Here is a 20,062-nt window from a genome sequence, read left to right as displayed (position 1 = left end):
TGGGTATGCGTGTACGCGTTTTTTAGTGTAAGTGTAAGCGCGAGAGAGTAACTCTGGGCACTGCTTTGTTCAAATCATGGCTTGCACATGAGCAGAGCTTTTGCACAGAGGACATTCCCATTTTGCAGTGTGCGGTGCTGCAGGGGAGGACTGTGGGGGACAGCTGCTCGCTCAGGTCATGTGAACCCAAATCTCTGTTTGGAGGGAGACCAGCTTGTCTCCAGTTGTGCCTCCTAAGGCCATGGGAGAGCTCCCAGACCAGTCTGAGCCAGAGCAGCTCTCACTGCACTGGGGAGGCACCACACCAAGCTCTTTTTACATGGCAGTGGATGTAAAACAAGGAAATGACAGAAAGAGGAAAAAAAATATACAAACTATACAAACTGAGAATAGATTTTTAGTCATCTTATGCGCTTGGTTGTCTGAAAGTTAATGTTAAATAGAAAATATTCGAAATGGTTGGGCTATCATGCAGTAAAATGAAGTGCAAACATAAATAATTCTACTGGTATCTAAGGTATGCAAATGCATGGCTAATGGATTTCATGTCATGATCCAACGTGAGTTCATTAGGTGCACCTAGCTAACGTGATTGCAGTCTAATTCAACAGAGTGGCAGTACATCTTACCTTCATGAGGTTTTTTGTCGAAAGTGTTTTAGAGAGGTGTTCATTCAACTATATGATCATTTTGGAGGTTGTAATTTGCGGTGCTGTTGAAGAGTATTGCATTATACAGAGGGATGTTTCTATTATTTAGCCTAACCGTCACTGTTATAAATGGATAATAGAAACACCTGTCAGTATGACATAGTACCGTTCAGCAGCACTTCAAACTGCAGCCTCCAAAATGATCATACACTTGAACCAACACCTCTGTATGACAGTTCCAATAAAAGCTGAGCATTATAAACTTGTTGTAGTTAGGATTCAGTGCTGCAATGTTGTATTGCAGTGTGTGTATTGTACTGCAATGCTGCATTAGTTTTAGCTAATAAACTGGCAACTGAGTGACACAATGACACAGAATTAACATCAATACTGATAAATGATAAATGAAGTTGGCATTAGGTCATGTGATTACCTAATGCTTAGTGGATCATTGATGTCATACAGTACATTATTAAAATGTGATTTGAATTAAATATAAACCAGTTGCCAAAAGCTTCTCAGAAAGGTGCATTTGGTCAGTATCTATAAATGTCTGAAGGAACTTATAGTCACTGTTTATTCCTGCATGACCCAAACTCCTATATAGTAAGAGGCAGTTGTGTGGGCAGAATCTACCTTATTAAAATGTTACCCACACATACATACAAAGTACTGTATATATTCAGAGACTTATATCATCCATACTTAAGTGGAATCATGAGTCCAAAAAAGAAAACCACACATCAATTTGTTTAACCTCTTTAACTCCTGAACATTGTGTTTCTGTTACCACCACTGATCACTGCAGTTTACGGTAAACAAAGCCATCTTCCTCTACATTGTCCCTCCTCTCCTACATGCCATATGTTGCTTTCAAAAACTCATATACATCATCAGTATGTACCGCACCTCACAGTGGGTTGTGATGTTGCTATCAATAATTTGTCATTTCAACTGTAGACTGAACTGCGTTTGCTATCGTTATGAAAGGACGGGATGACTGAAGCTGTAGTGGATCGAGATGGACTTATCTCGCCTCATTGGCAGAAAATAGATGTTTTAAGACAGAATTACCTCCAAAGACAGACATTTGTTGTAGTGTGAAAACATAAATCGGCTGAAGTCGGGAGAAACTGATCTTCACCAGGTAGAGCCCATCTGTTCACTGCTGTTGTATTGATCCCACAATACCATTAAGCCATTTCTTTAAGGATTCCACTGCATCAGCACCCTGAAGTTACAGTACCTTCCCTTGCCCTCGCTAGCCCTGTGCAGGTCCCCATTGGTCCTACCACCCCTGTAATGATTCCTGACTTGCAACTATCTTTATAACTGCTCTAACAGTGGTTTTAACTGGTCTGGCTTTGTCGTTATGTGCATCGTTAAATGACCGTTTCTTGAAATCGGTCGCTTAAAAGTGAAATTCATTGACAAGTGTTACGCTTTTATTATGTAATATTTATGCTTTCTTTTTCGATTTGAATCTCATCTTCACTATTTTGTTCTTGTAGCATCCAAATCCAGCCTGTTAATTATGATATGAAATCATGGCGGTGTTACCTTTGGCTGTAAAGACAAGTTGGCATGAGAAAGCAGAGAATCATTAACACAATCAACACTTGCTGCACGCCAAAGCCCGGCAGCTGTGATCCAACTCACAAATTTACACCAGCTTCATCAGAGAAAATTATGACAGTCAGATTACGATTGATCTCTCCTGATCGACTGGAATTTCATGCACACATTTCAAGTGGCTTACGGCTAAGACATCTTCTGGCACACACAGTTGGATTTCTGGTGCGTGGGGGGAGGTGTTTTGTGTGTCTGTGTGTGTGTAACTGGACGGCTTGGAGGGAGGGTCTAAGACAAGATTTCTCAGTCTAATTAACGCCTCAGCAACACCAACAGCAGCATACGTTTCTACACAAATCTCCCGGCAGCCCTGTTTTCATTTGAAACACTCAGAAAAGGAGCAGCTCAGCATGTGTGCTTGGAGGCTTATGGGAAACGTTGGTAGAGCATATGTGTGTGTGTTGGTGTGTGTGCGTATGTCTTATCATAGGTTATCTTGGGCAAATGCTGCATTCTGACACACTATTGGGAGTATTTGTGGTTCATAGCTGACAGGCAACTACGCTACCATCTGCATCATATCGCCAAGACGCACAAAGATCAGAGATTTCAATATAAAGTTTTAAGGCTAACAGACAGATGTAGGATGCTGGTATCTCTGTGAGTTTTGATGATGAATATGTGACAGGTTTAAACTTTTGAGTCATGTTTCAGCTGTCTCAAGAGCTCACATGCACAGGGAGTATAAGATCAAAAGGCTTGTTTTTAAAAAATTTAAACAAACAAACCCCACATGGGATGGGGATGCTTTGGAGTTATATTGCCATGTTTCTGCTCTGAGATCAGTGAGATGTGTCGTTCCCGTGTTTGGAATCCTAAACAAAAGTCTGATACTGACAAGGCTACAGATAATTTACTGCACTGTGCTGGATGAGTGTTAAATGAGTGACATATTCAGGGACTAAACTAGAGGAAACACATTTTTTCTGAATGTTACAGGAACTGGCTGAGTGCTCTCAAACACTTTTTTCCATGAGATAGTTTTTTTTTTTTTAAATCCTCTCGCAGAAGAAAGGATTCCAAGAAGCATCACAAAACACTACACTGCAGCAGGAACAAAAACAAAGAAGAGCAATCCAGCACAACAATCCTGTATTAAACAGCTTTGTGAGACAAAGACGGAGGTTAGCTGCAGTTTTAGTTCGGGTTAGTTTTCAACACTTTACGATATAAAGCGTTCCAACAACATCAACTGTCAGCATCCAACCAGTAACATCTTAACAAACTTACTGTAGAATACTCCCCGGGTCAAATATGTAAATGAGCGTAAACAGTAAATTTAGCTGTATTTCAGTTATCACAGAGAGCAAGAAGAAACAAATGAGTCTAGCAGAGAGTAACCGGGCTGTGTCTGCCCCTCTCCCATTCACCAAATATTGTCTGTAATGCGTCATTTTGTTGTTTCTTGTCTAGTAGAGGAGCATGAACAACATATTTTAGCTGTTGCGTGTGTCTGTTTTGTTTTGGTTGGATATCTTTACAAAAATGACACACTGCTGTTTCAGATTTATGCGGCAGAGTCGGACTCATTGTCAAATTTATTTTCATGTCAGTATTCCATAGAAAAGACATTTGTCTAAATTAAGGCGCTATAGTATTTCATGACACACTTTAATTACACAATTTAATTATTTCTGTTTTGCAGTTTATAGATTCATGTTGCAGAATTCACTTTTATTAATCTTGCTTACGTTTTCAAAATTTCCGTGTTGTTTTTCAATGCATTTGCTATAACAGCAAAACCAGATTTAGCTGGAATCCACCAACCATACTATTTTATAAGCTTTGGTTGAAAACCCAGCCGTGGTGTTTGTAAAAAGTGCTGCATCAATAAGACTGAAAGCAGCAATGTAAAGTGTGACCTCATACCTTTCTTTGGAGCTCAGTAAAATGACAACCATGTGATTCACGGCAAACTGGCATCACATTAGAGTAAGAGAGGGGGGATGGGTGAAGGAGTGGGAGAGGTTAAGAAGGGAGAGAAAAGGAACACACTAAGGAGGGAGAGAGAGAAAGAGATGAGAGAGGTAGTGAAACTGACAGGACTGAAGAAGGGAGCGAGAAAGAGGGAGGTAGATTTAATAGCAGGAGGGCAAGGAAGGGAAGGAAGGGGCAATAGAGATACTCAGGGAAAATCAGCTGAGAGAAATCAGACAGCAATGTGTGCGGTTCATGCAGAGTCCAAAGGTAAACCACAGTGAGGTCGACTAGATGATCTCTAAACCAAACAGCAGCGGCAGAGTCAGTGAGACCAACCCACACTGTGTAATCTCACACTTCCACTGGGATTTAGAAACATCTGAATTCACCATCAAAGTAGTGCTATTTGTATAATTTCTTTGTTTCTCTTTCTCTTTGTTTGCATGTCATTACTGGTTTTCTTTTTTTTTTCTTTTTTTTTTATAGCAGCAGCTTCCTCATCAAGTTAAACGGTGGTCTGTGAATCTTACAAGATGGGTATTATCTTCTATCCCTGTGTGTCTCTATAATACACAGCAGTGATTCATATTCTTCTGTGTGTGTGATTACATTTCAGTGTGGGTTGCTGTAAATTAATATCTCTATACCTCTGCCTCTGTCTCTTCCATCTTCCTAAGCACTCTGCTATTCTCTGCCTCCGATATCGGTACAAGTCCAATTGGCTGGTGAACGCCACTGTGTCCGATTAAGACTTGCCAGCCACTGATTTTTATTGGCTGTGTAATGGTGCAGAACCTAAACATTTATCAGGGTCGATGGGCTGTGTGTAGTACAAGCTATTAGGGAATGCAGAGGAGGTGAGTGGGTGTAGAAAGTTGGAACAAGCAATAGGTGTCAGAATGAGCTGTCACCTGGAGGGAAATTAAAGATGTCACAAGCAGGAAATTGTTTAGGTTTTGTTTTTGCTGCAGTGTGGTCTGGCGCTGTCTGCTTTGCATTAATGACAAACTACTTAACAGTTTGACAGTTGGTGCATTATGGCAAAAAGCTGTAGTATCCTATAGGTTGCGGCTCATAAACGCTTGCATCCTCTAAACAAAAAATACTGAATTTACATAAGATAATTAATAAAATACAAATAAAGAGAGTAATCTGGTCTCTTTCTCAAGGTTTAAATAGCTTCATCCCAACTAACTCTATCTTAACCTGACCTACCTGGCTCAAAAGTAGAGGACTACATCGGTTTTTGGGATTGGGTGCATTGTGTCCTCACACAGGTGCTGGCTGTCCCACTGTGAACCTCTGGTTGACAAATCTGTGTATAATCCGCTAATGTTCTTAATCCTGGGGTCACATTAAAAAATGGATGAGAAATTAATCTGCTGTCAGGTCTGTCAGGTATATTTTATCAGTGCCAGCAGCTCTTATTTTTTACCAAATCCTTTTGTATGGGCCAATATGGCCCCACCACCAACCAAACCAGCCAGCCAAATCCCTCTGTGCAGACTCTGTCTAATGTTCTCTGTCCTTTTGTCCTTGTATTGTGAAGATTTCATTAAAGTGGGGTAGTTTAAAGACAAAACACCCAAAGCGCAGATCATAGAATGAAAGTTTGGTGTTCTGCTTCTTTGAGCAGCTGTAAAGCAGAGTGGTGGGGGTGAAACTATTGTGGCTGGAGAAAGAGAAAGCTACTTTACAGCCAGAACACTGTGGATGCTTTTGCTCCCCTGGCAGACAGAAAGTTAGAAACTTGGTTACACTGTGAAAATGCGTTACTGCTTCCTCCCTCGCATGGGTGCAAACATCAAGTGTGTTCTGTTTCAATGTCTGCCATATCTGCCTATGCCATACTATGCCGTGCATATGTGCTGCGGTAACCAGGCTAATTTCATTGCTTCTGGCTGAGTGGATCAAAAAGACCCGCATTCACTGTTTTTCTTCTGTTTGCTTTCCCCCTTTCATGCAGTAATCTGTGCAAAAGGCAGATTTAAAGCAGCGCTCCCCTGGAGCCAGCCTTCTCTTTTTAGATTGGGAAAAGAGGAGAAATTGGGAGGGTGTGCTTGTTTTGGGGCACAGGGATTGCAGGATTCACTCTCAGGTGAAAGTTGTGGTTAAATGTGTAAAATCTTCTGCGAGGCCACACAGAGCAGAGTATGCTGCAAGAAAACAGGGGTGTGTACTGTAGGAATTTCCTCCTGTCTTCAGTATTTTAACAATATCTTTATACATATTGTTTTCTGTTTTTACATTGAGCAGGTTTATACTTTTAATTAAATATAGAATAATAGGAGAACATTATAAAAGTCACAAATGATAATTATGTCCCAACACAAACGCATAGACAAATAGACACTATATCATGTGAAAATGTTCACATTTTTAGAGTCTTATAATGATTGAGTTGATTGTGTATGTATTTTGGAATCTTTTTTGGAGGCAACTGTCCTCGTCTAACACCTTATTCTAGGGGAGTTGTCAATATGATGTAAGGTGGCTGCCATGATTGTTAATAAAGATGTCAGTGCTCCAGCACCATCACTCACCTGTGCCAGTCTGGCCTTGTCCCTCGAATAAAAACACACTTTGGTCAGGATATATCCCATCTGCAATTCCACATCACTAAACATACTTCTTTTGTCCTCTTGTTCTGTGCCAAACACTGCGATTACTTTTGGATCAGGTGCCTTCGGACAAAATCTTTACAAATTGTGGCCCAAGGTTAAGACCTATGGTATGAGGTGATATGACATAAAAACATACTGTACTGCAACACACAGTTTTAATGCTGAAACTTTAGCCTCATCAGCCACTTTGACTATGACTTGCTTTCTGAAAATGGGGAATTTAATTCAAAATAAAATAACACCACACATTCTACAGATTAATGTGTGTAGCATAAGACTTTTCTATCTTGAATGAAGGTGGACAGTGTTACAATATGGAGGCCCACAATGATCATAAAAAAAAAGCTGTCTGTTTATGAGCTGAGTGCCTTCCTCTCCCACAGTACATGTCCAGGGAGAAGGCTTCTCCCTCTGTATAAGGGTGCCTCTTTGTTGATGACTCGCATTAAAGATGGGGGTGGGTTATGGCTCTAAAAATCCCTGCATTCACCCTGAGCACCTTGAATCACTTGAAATTGGAGGTGTTCCTGCAGTGTTTTGCCTTGTAGTCTTAAAATAGCTTGCGTGCAGCCTTGGTGTGTTCTGCTGCAGTTGTCAGAGGGCCAGTTGATGAATGCACAGGTCCTTGAGATTACTTAATCACTATAAACAGTACATTTGCATAGTCTTAAATGTGTAAATCTGAAACTGAGTGAATTGCCATGTGTATTTTTCATGTTACCAGCCAAATGCTCTCTATGCCGCCTGTAACCTGGCTGTCATGACTGCAAAAAAGTGCAGACACACAGGTACAGTGTAATCTCTGCTGAGCCCTGCAACACTCACATGATGTAAATGCATGACAGCATGCATAATTGCATTGGAACATACCCCAATAATTTTGCCATTTTGCTGGAGTTTGAAACCAGGTTGAAATAAAACTACCAAAGCATCAAAAATGATGACAGTTGTATTTAAACGCTGTACTGTAAAGGTACAGTAGACATATCAAATTCCTTGTTATATTCCATTATTTTTTTTTTCTTATTTGTGAATTTAACTTATTAATTTCCCTTATTTCTGTGATGCTTTTAAGTGAATATTGAACCCTAGTTTGAAGGTTTTATGTTGGAGCAATTGAATCGCTGAAAAAGATATGGATGAGCAAGAGGAAAAAGAGAGGGAGACAAAGATGCATAAAGGCGTTCACTGCATTGCATCAGAGTGAAGTTGACAAACTCTTCTTCTTCTGTCTTCTGTTTTTCTTTTTTCAAGTTCATGACTTAGGGAGAAATCTCGGGTCCCTGCTGAGTTGGAGATGGATGTGCCGGTGCCGCTGCTCTTCGATTCCTCCTGGCTTTGCAGAGTCATCCTGGCAGGGGAATCATGAGAAGACCAGCCCTTCCCCTGATCACCTGCAATGGTCAGCTGCAAATATCTCATTTTTATCTCTTTGTGTCTTTATTTCTCTCTTGCTCTCTCTCTCTCTCTCGCTCATGCTTTCTCTCTTTCCTTCTTTTGTGGGCATATCATTGTGCACCTTCTCTTTTTTCTTCTCCCCATCTTTTGTTTTCAATCTGACCTTCAAGAGGAGTACACAACCTTACCCTCAATTCAAGCTGCATTCTTTCATCTTTTCTCAAATGCGTGAAGAAGGGATGAGCAGGGCACAAGAAAGGGCAGCCCCCTCAGTATTCAGAACCATGATCGGCTTTTTGTCATTCCTGCAGAGTACGAGGAAAGTCACAAACTAAGTCCATAGTGAGACCCTGCGAATGAATAGCTCACTGTAAGGGCTGGAGGCAGTGTCTGATTTGATGCATGCCATATAGACTAAAAGTTCCCTTAGGCCACTCTCTTATGGAGCATAAGTATTGATGTGTCTCATGGAAGCAGTATCAGTATTGCAACACATTGCAGAGTGATGAGATCTTGTACAAGGTGTGTCCTGCAGTAGGTTTTTTTTAAATACAGAGTGGGTGTGGCTAATGTCTTCACTGCACCAAGGCAAAACTTCCACTGGATCTATATATATATATATATATATATATATATATACTGTATATATATCTGTGTGATAGGTCAGTCAACACAAGCTGGAGTAGCAGACACAAAGTACTGCACCTCACACATTTCTGGTGTACACGAATCCCACTTTTATTTTCCACAGAAAAAAAAAGATGTTTGTTTTTTTTCTGGTCTGTTCGGTTACATTTAAAACCATTCAATGAAAAACTGTAGCACCAGAGCAGATTTCTATTGCCCATTCTTTGATAAAAATCTCAATTTGTGCTATTTTTCAGTTTTGATCAGCTTTGATTGGGATCATTTCCTTCATGTTTATAAAAAAAGACTAGCACTTCATTTCTTTTTCCAGTCATTTGCAAAATAAAACAGAGAAAACTGTATATCTTATTATTATTATTGATATTCTTTTCATTTAAATCACAACAAATACATTTAAAGCAAATAAAAAAATTGGGCGGCATTTAGCATAATCCAAGCAGGGAATCAGCTTTCATGATGATTATTATATATCTATATATTTATATGTATACATATATATTATGTTTATATACAAGTATGGCACTTGATTACACAAAAGCAAGAAAACACTTCACAAATAAAAGCAGTGGGCGCTTTGGTGTGTTATAAATTAAGGAAGTCACAGACGTTAGCGTTTGCAGCAAATTCACCAGATACTGTTTTGCAAGTCAGCTATAAAGCAATGGAATGGTTACATATGTTAAGGTCAGTGGTGCAACACAGGCAACAAAAAAAAAACATGAATTACGCTGATGTATTTCAACTAGGTCGAACCATAGTCAGTAAGAATTTATATATCTATGTATATATAAATCTGGATGGTAGATTTTGTCCGTTTAACCACTGTGTATGTGCCATTTAATCAGGTTGGTGCCAAAAACAGGTGGAAAGTAAATGTCTTACAAACACCGTCAGGTCAGTAGCACGTTTTGGATATAAGGTCAGGCTCTCAAGTGTTCACCTCTTAGTGCAATTTTTGCATTTACTCTCTTCAAGTACAGCAGAACAGCCCACACAAAGAGTAAATATGTGAACACGTTAACATGGTCTCCATTTAGCATCTTACAGAGTATAAACGTTACTAAAAAGTTGCATCAGTGCAATAATAAATAAGTAAACAAACGTGTAATCCACGCTTGCCATGAAGTCCTTAAAAGACCAACAAATCAAAAAAATCTGCCCACTCTTGAAGTCATGACACGAATTTAGGCGTGCGGAGCTGTCCATCATGTCCATCATGGTTTTCTGTTGTTTTTTTTTTCTTTTCATTTTTATACATGTTTTCACACCTTCCACCTCCTCCTCCTCATGTGTTACACATAAGCAGAGTCACTAGACTGAGTGCGGCCAAAATTAGGCACACTCATCCTCGGCAAGTCCTTATTTCTGATTTCATAAATGGACTTCCGCCGAGCCTGCACACCTCGCACGGCCGTTTTGATTTTCCTCCAGCCCAAGTGATTGAGTTCAGCCAGGTTCAGCACCACGCAAAACCCACTGACCGCGAACATGAATACCAGGAACACTGTCTTCTCCGTGGGTCTGGAGACGTAGCACTCGACATCTTTTATGCAGGGGTAGCGATCACATTCGTACACCGACGGGACGTTGAATCCATACAAGAAATACTGACCCACCAAAAAGCCAATTTCCAGCGCGTTTCTGAAAACCACCTGGATGATGTAAAACCTGGAGATGCCCTCCTGCCGCCTCATTTTGGACTTTGTAGTTCTCATGGCCGAATTAGGGATCTCTTTGACTTCTAAACAGTCCGGCTCGGCTTCTTTGGTGGAGTTCTCAGTGTTTTGCAGTACTCCATTAACAATGGTGTTCTTTATCTTTTTGCTTTCGTCTCGCTTCAGTGAATCTTGATCCTTGTCTAGTGTCAGATAGACTGTCGAGTAGCGCCGCTCCTTCTGCTTGGCCGACTGATGCACCGAGTATGTGATAAAACAAAGACTCGGGGTGCACACCATGATGATCTGAAAAACCCAATATCTAATGTGTGAAATGGGAAATGCCTTGTCGTAGCATGCCTGGTTGCAGCCCGGTTGTAAGGTGTTACAAACAAACATGGTTTGCTCGTCATCATAGACAGTCTCTCCAACTATTGCTACGATTAGAATCCGGAAGATGACCACCACTGTTAGTAGGATCCTAAAAAGCAAGGACACAAACAAACAATGTGAAAATAAGTGTAGATATATGTGTTAACTGACACCAAATGTGGTTGGGTTGTGCGCTGCCTCGGTGGCTGAAGCGCTCAGAATCCAATTCTGGTGTGCTGGATTTAGGGAGCTGTCCAGTTCTGAAACAGGACGCTCTTGGGGATGAGGACGCTATGTGCTGCTTGTTATGTGTATCAGTGTTGTATGTGTTTTGTGATTTAATGGCTGACATGACATCTAAGCAATCGGCGTTGCTTTGACTGTACCTGTGTGATCATTGTTAATGGTGAGAGGTGATTACGCCGACTCTCATCGCCCAATCTCTTTCTGCCACCCCAGAGTGCACAACCACCACTCAAACTCACCAACACACATCAAATGGATAAGTGGATGAATGAATACATGAAATGACACATGATTTTTTTGTTTAGTTTTGGCTGTTTGGACTTTGCAGCACCATCCCAGGTTCTGAAGAGACAGCTGCCAAATGATTTTTAGTCAGCCGTCTCGTTTAGGTAGAGGTAGGCAAAAAGAAGGATATCTGTGAAACAAGACAGAAAAATCCACAACACAGACACGAAGGACTGGGCACCATGCTACAGAAGATCCTTGAGGCACAACACAGAAACGGGGGACTGGGGACCATGCTAAAGACGATCCTGGAGGCTGCTGCGTTTCTTCGGTTGTTCTTGGTTTTTGTTGATCATCTTACCTTCCTATCATAGTAGAGTGCTGCTGGACAGCAGCCTCCAGGAGCCTCTCTAGTATAGTCCATTCCCCCATTTCTGAGCATCCGGAGAAGACAAGGGCACAACAGTACTCTGTTCAAATCCCTCCAAAAAAAAAGCGCGTTATTTCCCGTCCTACTTCTCTCTGTCTCTCGTTGGTGTCAGTCTCCAAACCTTCCGATATTAGCTAAAAAATGCATCCGTCACGGGATGCTGCTGCCGTCCCCGCTTCTCTCTGTCTCTCTGCGCGCTATCTGGTGGGTTATGTGCTGAGCGCGCAACGCCAGTGAACGTCCTGCTGTGTGTGCCGAGCGCTCCCACGACGTTTCCACACTTTTCCTTGTCATGGGAGTCTGAAGGGCTGATTACTATAAGCCCTCCTATTTTCGATCTTCAGATCAGGTTGATGGGCTGCGCGCTGCGTCTGGATGGAGGGAGGTTGGATTTAATGTCTTGCCAGCGTTAATCCGCCTTTAAGTAGTCTGCCCCCTCCCATGCGTCACATACGCGCAGACAGGTCGGTGGAGCGCAGCTAGGAGTACCAGGGCTTCTGGTTTTCAATATTTCAGTTTTGTATATAGCGTGCGCCATTCAGTGGACACTCCTGTGGACTATTGTGTCCAGTGTTGTTGCCTACAGTACATCCAGTTTATACATTTTGAAATGGGTGGCTCCACGTGAGAATCAGACTATATTGTACTGCTACTCAACTCACTGAGTTCACAACCTCATGTGCACCACATAACAATATCCATCCTCCCCAGACAGGGCTTGTGGATGCAACCTGCCCTGGGCGCAAGGGTCAAGGTGACTCCTCTGTGTTTTGAAGTTATCAGTGATATTGAGAGATTTACAAACACGTGTGTCTTATGCAGCATATGACACAGTTTTACCAAACCTATTGCTCTGTGCATCTAACCAAAGCCTATGGACGGTTTAATAAAGAGACCTAATCTCCCTCTCTTGGAGCGGATATCCTCGCATACCCAGAGGTATCCCTCACCATGTCGCAGACTGCTGGCCTGGCTGGTAGAGCTGTTGTTTCCACCTCGGGCAAAGATGATGCTCTGGATGCAGTGACAGAGTGAAAGTACCATCCGAGTTACTAATCGCTTTACAAGGCAGCCTGCTTGCCTGTCCCCCCCGTCTCTCTGCCTGCCTGTCTGTCTCTCCCTCTTTGTCTGTGTGGAGGTTTAAAAATAGAAACAAAATATGTGACCCCGCCCTACATATTGCTCTGAGATTTGATCAATTTATGGTGTTGCATTGTGTGTGTACACTAATATTAGACTATTGTGTGGTGTGGGACAATTGGAAGTCATAGTTATTTATGTGATTGTCCTTTTGAACTAGAATGTATGGCTTCGTTAAATTTCATGCATATAGACTGACACGCTGTAATTTTGCTCTTCCAAATACTACAGCCCACTGAATTAAAGCGATGCATCATAATGAATTGTTACTAAATCGTTACCTGATTATCAACATTAGTATCACTTTGTGTGTCTCCTTAAGTATAATATGTTTTTAATTATTATTGTTATTAGCTAAATGTGTCCGGTAGGTTTGCAGGTAGGGAGTGTGAGCTTCATGTCCAACCTGAGAAACGGGGATTACCGATCACGTGACAGTGGTGTTTTCAGTCAGTGAAACTTTGTGAGGTTAATTTCTCGTGAGGTGGCTTATCCTCTCCGCTCACTGTAATCTTTTCTAATTCAAATCTTTAATAACCTTTACTTATCCATCACGTGACGAGAGGACAGAGCCCCGCTGCTTTCGAAAGACAGAGAAAAAGAGAGAGAGAGAGAGATTGTTATAGATCCTGAACCAGGTCCTTGTTATTTCCACAGAAAGAAAGAATGAAAGACTCTTCCGTTAGAAGTCCCGGTTCTCGTTTATTTATAAACCTATACATATCCACATATAAATTGCACTTGAGTGTAAACAAAGAATTTGTCAACAATATACGAATTTCTGCTTTGGAGCCATAAATTGGCAAAAAAGGGAGGAGGTAAGGGTGAAGAGATCAAGGGAAAGGGGGACGAGTAGGCAGTCTGGTGCTTAGAAGCATTTCCTGTGGACGATGGAGGGTCCAGCCTCATCATACTCCTGCTTGCTGATCCACATCTGTTGGAAGGTGGACAGAGAGGCGAGGATGGAGCCGCCGATCCACACGGAGTACTTCCTCTCAGGGGGGGCGATGATCTAAACACAAACACACATGTTCATCTGGGAATCTGCTCCTAGAAATGTTACAGTCGTTCAACAGTAAGTCAAAGTTACCTTGATTTTCATGGTGCTGGGGGCCAGAGCAGTGATCTCCTTCTGCATGCGGTCAGCGATACCAGGGTACATGGTGGTGCCGCCGGACATGACGTTGTTGGCGTACAGGTCCTTACGGATGTCAATGTCACACTTCATGATGCTGTTGTAAGTGGTTTCGTGAATGCCCGCAGATTCCATGCCTGTGCAAACACAGCGGCCAAGTTAGTGAATTTTAACACCCCCCTATCTGACACCACCGTCAGCTGTCCCAACAGGTGCTGAAGTGGACAGCTCCGCCAGCAGCTGCGTGCTCTGCGGCGCAAATGTGAACAATAAGCCCCTACTCATGTCTATTTATCGACCATGATGTGGTAAATCTAAGGTGGATAAACTGTGACCTTCAGTTAGTGATCCTAATCCGGCTGCCAACCACTAATGTGAGCAATAAACACCATCCACGCCAAAGTTTACTCTGATTTACTCTGAGCTTATTTACTTACTTTACAAGTAAAAGAAGTTGGTTGAAAGTATCACGATAGAAAATTCAACCTTCAAATCTTACTTAGGTAAAGTACAGAACTATCGCTAGAAAATGTACTTACAAAAGTCAAAGTAAAAAAAGTTACGTACAAAAGTAAAAGTACCTACTCAAGATTGGCTCCTTTCAAAAGTAGCTACTCATGATCGGCTACTGGCTACTGGCTGAAACTAGTGCCTAAAGTACCTGCATGTCACATAAATGTTGGCTAGTAGAGTATAAAGTACAATATTTCACTGTGAAATATGGTGTAGTCGAATTATAATGTAGTGTAAAATGGGTACTTCAAAATTGTACTTAAGTAGCCTATGATACCTAAGTAAATATACTTAGTTACTTTCCACTATAAACACAATGAAAATACAATGGCAGTGGTGTAAAATAAATTCAGTAGTCAATCTTTTTCACACTTAATGGTATCACATCACTTGATTAAAATGTTGCCTATTAGTGCCAGACACTATAGTTAAATTGTAATTTCATTTGTTTTGAGAAATTAGTTATTGGGTTTGTGCGGTGGCTTTTACGCACCAATGAAAGAGGGCTGGAAGAGGGTCTCCGGGCAGCGGAAACGCTCATTGCCGATGGTGATGACCTGACCATCGGGCAACTCGTAGCTCTTCTCCAGGGAGGAGGAGGAGGCGGCCGTGGCCATCTCATTCTCAAAGTCCAGAGCAACATAGCACAACTTCTCCTTGATGTCACGCACGATCTCACGCTCAGCTGGGGGGATCAGATTTGTATAACGTGAAGTTACTCACATGTGCCTCATTTAACATGTAAGAAAAGCGATTACTGCTATTATACAGTATATGTGATAAGTTTTTCTTCCCCTGGTTTGCAATTTATTTTCCCCAACTGAGTTTGTAGTAGTGTTCCAATTTTCTATTAATTTTATGATGCAGAAGGATGGTTGAAACAGCAAGAAATTACTCTGTTTTTTTCTTTTGTGTGTGTTTGGGGTGGTGTATGACGGTGTTAAAAATGTGTGTATGGATGTACAAGTAATCCTTACTCACCAGTTGTGACAAAAGAGTATCCACGTTCAGTCAGAATCTTCATGAGGTAATCTGTGAGGTCACGACCGGCCAAATCCAGACGCATGATGGCGTGAGGAAGAGCGTAACCCTCATAGATGGGCACGTTGTGGGTCACACCATCACCGGAGTCCAGGACTATGCCTAAGGATCAATACGTAAATATTTAGTTCATATACTAACTGACTACTACTATAGCTGAACTAAATCTCTTTCACACCTGGGGAATGCGTCATACCTGTGGTACGTCCAGAAGCGTACAGGGACAACACGGCCTGGATGGCCACGTACATGGCGGGGACATTGAAAGTCTCAAACATGATCTGGGTCATCTTTTCTCTGTTGGCCTTTGGGTTGAGGGGAGCCTCTGTCAGCAGGGTGGGGTGCTCCTCTGGAGCCACGCGCAGCTCATTGTAGAAAGTGTGGTGCCAGATCTTCTCCATGTCGTCCCAGTTGGTGATGATGCCATGCTCGATGGGGTACTTCAAGGTCAGGATACCTCTTTTGCTCTGAGCCTCGTCGCCGACGTATGAGTCCTTCTGGCCCATACCAACCATGACGCCCTGATAACATCAAGGACCAGGAGTTTTTAATGTTGTGGGAGAACTACCACTAATCATCACAGATCAACATTACCACTACAGAATTGAACTGTGTTTTCAAAAATAACATAATAGTCTGATTTCCTCCGTTAGTCAGTTAAAATGTGGATGCGTAATTTTTCAGCGCAATTGCGCACGCATGGGCTTCCCTCATCAAAAACCATTGTTTTAAGTGAAGCTCAAGCTCATCCTCTTAACACGTCTGTGGAGTACATGAGCAGTTTACATTACCTGGTGACGGGGGCGACCAACGATGGAGGGGAACACGGCGCGAGGTGCGTCGTCACCGGCGAATCCAGCCTTCACCAGGCCGGACCCGTTATCGCACACCAGGGCTGTAGTTTCATCGTCGTCGCACATGATGCCAGCTCTGGAACACACACGGAGGCGCGCGCGCACACACACACCGTGGCAATATTAGATCCAGTAATGAAATTCCCTGTCTGTTTTGAACTCGGCGACTGAAGATATTGTCTTCTCTTAGACAGACACAACAAACAACACACACAAGGTCGTTTTTTGTGGACAAGCAACCCGCGGAGTTAAGTTATAGCTCATAGTGATTGATGCTCGTTTTACATTCTATATAAGTCTTATGTTATTCAATAGGAATGGGTTAGCAGTTAGAACTTTTTTTTTTTTGCTGCATCACTGACATTAGTGCTGTGCAAAGTTAGTACGATTTTAGTCTTTCACAAAAGCTATCCACAATCTACAAAAGAAAAACAAAAGATGATGAACCACATGCTGATGAGTTGACATGATCTGTTACAGTTAGATGATGACATTTGGTTAGTCAAAGAAGTGACAGTCATTCCTGTTAAAATCCTGTATCCATCGGCTTGTGATAAATCCACTGGTTGGCTTTATTTAGTCCTCCTTTGGTCAGCCCCTGTAGATACTCACCAGATCAGCACCAGACGCTGGATCTTGAGTGTGTAAACCAGGGGTGGCGAAATGTCAAGTTGAGCCAATTTATACCCCGACAAGTGTCGGTGAGATAGGGCCGAGCAGTGCGACCCCTTCTCCATATTTGGTAGCCCATTGCCCCATTAACAACAGCCACTCCATGAATGGCATGACAAGTAGAGGGGACTCCCAGGCAGACATCTGTGCCTGCAACCCATGTATGGAGGGCACTGGAGAGGGCACAGAGAGAATGACAGGCTTGCTTTTGATCTTTTCCGTACTGATAAATCACTATAGTATTACTGAAAAATCCCATTGTCACTGTGGTAGGTCTACTCTAGTGAATAATACAGAGAGTATAACATATTGGCATCTATTGTCAGTACATTATTCCTTTAATATTAGTGTTTTAAAAAAGGTAAAACTGACGTCTCATTGAAGGACACACGCCTCAATCAGTTGAATCAATGGATTTTAAACAGAAAAAGACATTTCTTTGTCTTTATTTCTAATTGCTGCAACCCTAAGGACCTGCTTGGTTCACAAAACGTTGTTAAAGACTCAAGCCACATCTGCTGTAACTGACAAAACAGGGGGTTTGATGAATCTTAAATACTTACAGATTTTATATTCTAAATAATATATATTATATTCCATTAGTATTGTATCTGAATTTCTGGAAATCTCTCAGATCAGATGAGACTGGCAGGACACATGTAGCCCTACAGTACCAAATGGTTGGACCACTTGTGCCGCACAGCTGGTGTCAGCAGCTGTTTGACTCCAGACCCCACATTTCAATATTTGTTTCAACAGGAGCCACTGCTGCAGACCAAACATTCCCATTTTAGTTTGGTGTTAAGTGTGTCCCCAGTCAAAACTGTTTTATTAAATGTCATGCAAAGCCTGCACATACATTCCCAAACGACAGTACCCCACTGGACTCACCATATGGCAAAAGAGAGGATATTTTTGTCGATGCATTCATATATTTCATTTACATAAAATCAATGAGTTTTCATTATTATAATGAGCTTCTTTGAAGTTATTGATGTGGTGGCCATGCAACATGCTGTGTCCGCATATGAAAAATTGTGAAATTATTAAAATTCATGCTCTCTTGGTTTTGCATTAGCATATTTTTCTTTATTGACCTGTTAGAGAGAAATCTTAATACAAAATATATAGTACACTAAAACATTTTTTCAGTGCCTTCAGTAGAAAAATTTAAACTAGAACACACAGTACACGCTCAATAGCAGAGAGAAATACTTTGGCCTAGGTATAATATCAAAGGTTATCCAGGGCAGAGATTTTATTCTCCTTGGCATATTTCTCGTCCACTGTCTGAACACATACTACTACCTTAAACACCAACCACTGGATTAATGATTATCTTTTTATGTAATAAAAGTCAAGGTAATGTATTCCTTCGTGTAAGAAACCTTTACGGATGAATCAAAAGCAATGTTGATATAATTTGTTGTTCCCAACATCAAAACAATGAGGAAAAAGGAACATCTCTTGTTGTGACATGTGCCATATTCTTTCTTTATTCCTGCACTGAGGAAAGAACTAGACATAGGAAATGACATTGCCGGTTTGCTTGAAACAGACAGAGAGCAAGCTCTGAAGGCTGTAGAGAAACATTGGCTAAGAGCAGTGGATGGTCCCACCACAAGGAGGACAAGACAAAAGGGCACAGCAAGCCATGAATCATATGCTGCTGTCACCCGACCCCGAGCCATAAACCTTCACTGTGTGACTCTTTGTTTTGGTCTTATGTAATGAGTGGTAGGCTGTGGTCTGCTTTAAACATCCTTTGCCCCAGTACTCAAATAATGCTAACATTTTATGATCAGAGTTTAGTTAAGTCTGTCTGTGGAGAACAGGGATGTTAAGACCAAGAGGGAAAGGAGTTTGCCCTTGTGCCAAAATATCACATTCTTCTTCTTCTTTATCTTTGGCTTTCTTTTTTCACAGTGCGTTCAGGTACTATCACAGCAGGAGTAAACATAAAATGTCGGATATATCACAGTATCAGTTGAATTTCTGTCGAGAGATCCCATGACATTCTTATGCTTTACTATACTATGATGTTTTCATGCCTTTCTATACTTATACATTGTTATGCCTTACTAAACTATGATGTTTTTATACCTTACTATACTATGATTTGGTTATTGGACAGAACAGTTCTGGGTGGTTAGAACTGTGACTTCACAGACGGAAGGTTCTGGGTTTGAAATCCAGAGGTGAGGGCTTTCTATGTCTATGACATTTTTATGCCTTACTATACTATGGCTTTTTTACGACTTTTCATGACTTACTGTATGACTTTTTAGGCCTTTCTATACTATGATTTATTTATGGGGCCAGCCTCTTCTCACAATCCAAAGACATGCACATTAGGTTGAATGCCGATTCTAATTCCTTTTTATGCCTAACTATGCTATTTTGTTTTTATGTCTTACTATAATATGATGTTTTATGACTTTTTATGCCTTACTATACAATAACATTTAAAAATAAAATGTATTTCTTACTGTACTGTCATTTTTATGCCTTACTATACTATGATGTTTTTATGACTTTTTATGCCTTACTATACAATAACATTTGTTTTTAATTTTTATTTCTTACTATACTATGTCGTTTTTTATGACTTTTTATGCCTTACTATATTATGACTTTTTATCCCTTACTATACTATGTCGTTTTTATGACTTTTTATGCCCTACTATACTTTGATGTTTTTAGGACTTTTTATGCCTTACTATACTATGACGTTTTTTAAACTTTTTATGCCTTACTATACTATGACGTTTTTTAAAATTTTTATTCCTTACTATACTGTCATTTTTATGCCTAACTATACTATGATGTTTTTAAACTTTTTATGCCTTACTATACTGTGATGTTTTTATGACTTTTTATGCCTTACTATACTATGACGTTTTTTAA

The 20,062-nt window shown here is 41.1% G+C and overlaps 2 protein-coding genes across 2 annotated transcripts; both read right to left on the bottom strand.

The window, feature by feature from the left end:
- Positions 1-8,937: 8,937 nt before the first annotated feature.
- On the bottom strand, positions 8,938-12,216 carry LOC111650683 (gap junction delta-2 protein). Its single transcript, XM_023400604.2, has 2 exons — positions 11,732-12,216; positions 8,938-11,008 (listed from the first exon to the last, which is right to left on the bottom strand). Exons 1-2 carry the CDS (start codon positions 11,800-11,802, stop codon positions 10,165-10,167), a joined length of 915 nt encoding a protein of 304 aa, XP_023256372.1. The 5' UTR covers positions 11,803-12,216; the 3' UTR covers positions 8,938-10,164.
- Positions 12,217-13,622: 1,406 nt separating this feature from the next.
- LOC111650685 (actin, alpha cardiac muscle 1) lies at positions 13,623-17,183 on the bottom strand. Its single transcript, XM_023400607.2, has 7 exons — positions 17,096-17,183; positions 16,421-16,559; positions 15,826-16,150; positions 15,570-15,731; positions 15,082-15,273; positions 14,031-14,212; positions 13,623-13,952 (listed from the first exon to the last, which is right to left on the bottom strand). Exons 2-7 carry the CDS (start codon positions 16,547-16,549, stop codon positions 13,809-13,811), a joined length of 1,134 nt encoding a protein of 377 aa, XP_023256375.1. The 5' UTR covers positions 16,550-16,559; positions 17,096-17,183; the 3' UTR covers positions 13,623-13,808.
- Positions 17,184-20,062: the final 2,879 nt, after the last annotated feature.

Source organism: Seriola lalandi, unplaced genomic scaffold (genome assembly GCF_002814215.2).
Source record: "Seriola lalandi dorsalis isolate HSWRI2012SDOR001 ecotype SW California unplaced genomic scaffold, Sedor1 jcf7180002052699, whole genome shotgun sequence".
Classification (NCBI taxonomy): Eukaryota; Metazoa; Chordata; class Actinopteri; order Carangiformes; family Carangidae; genus Seriola; species Seriola lalandi.
Note: the sequence above shows the minus strand (reverse complement) of the source record. Positions and strands in the feature narration are given on the sequence as shown.

What these genes read in the sequence shown, in the direction of transcription:
- LOC111650683 (XM_023400604.2), bottom strand. Translation starts at nt 11,802, where the DNA reads ATGGGGGAATGGACTATACTAGAGAGGCTCCTGGAGGCTGCTGTCCAG. An exon ending in CACTCTACTATGATAGGAAG is followed by an intron (nt 11,009 to 11,731) that starts GTAAGATGATCA and finishes CTTGCTTTTTAG; the next exon opens with GATCCTACTAACAGTGGTGG.
- LOC111650685 (XM_023400607.2), bottom strand. Translation starts at nt 16,549, where the DNA reads ATGTGCGACGACGATGAAACTACAGCCCTGGTGTGCGATAACGGGTCC. An exon ending in ATACTCTTTTGTCACAACTG is followed by an intron (nt 15,274 to 15,569) that starts GTGAGTAAGGAT and finishes TGATCCCCCCAG; the next exon opens with CTGAGCGTGAGATCGTGCGT. An exon ending in CCAGCACCATGAAAATCAAG is followed by an intron (nt 13,953 to 14,030) that starts GTAACTTTGACT and finishes GTTTGTGTTTAG; the next exon opens with ATCATCGCCCCCCCTGAGAG.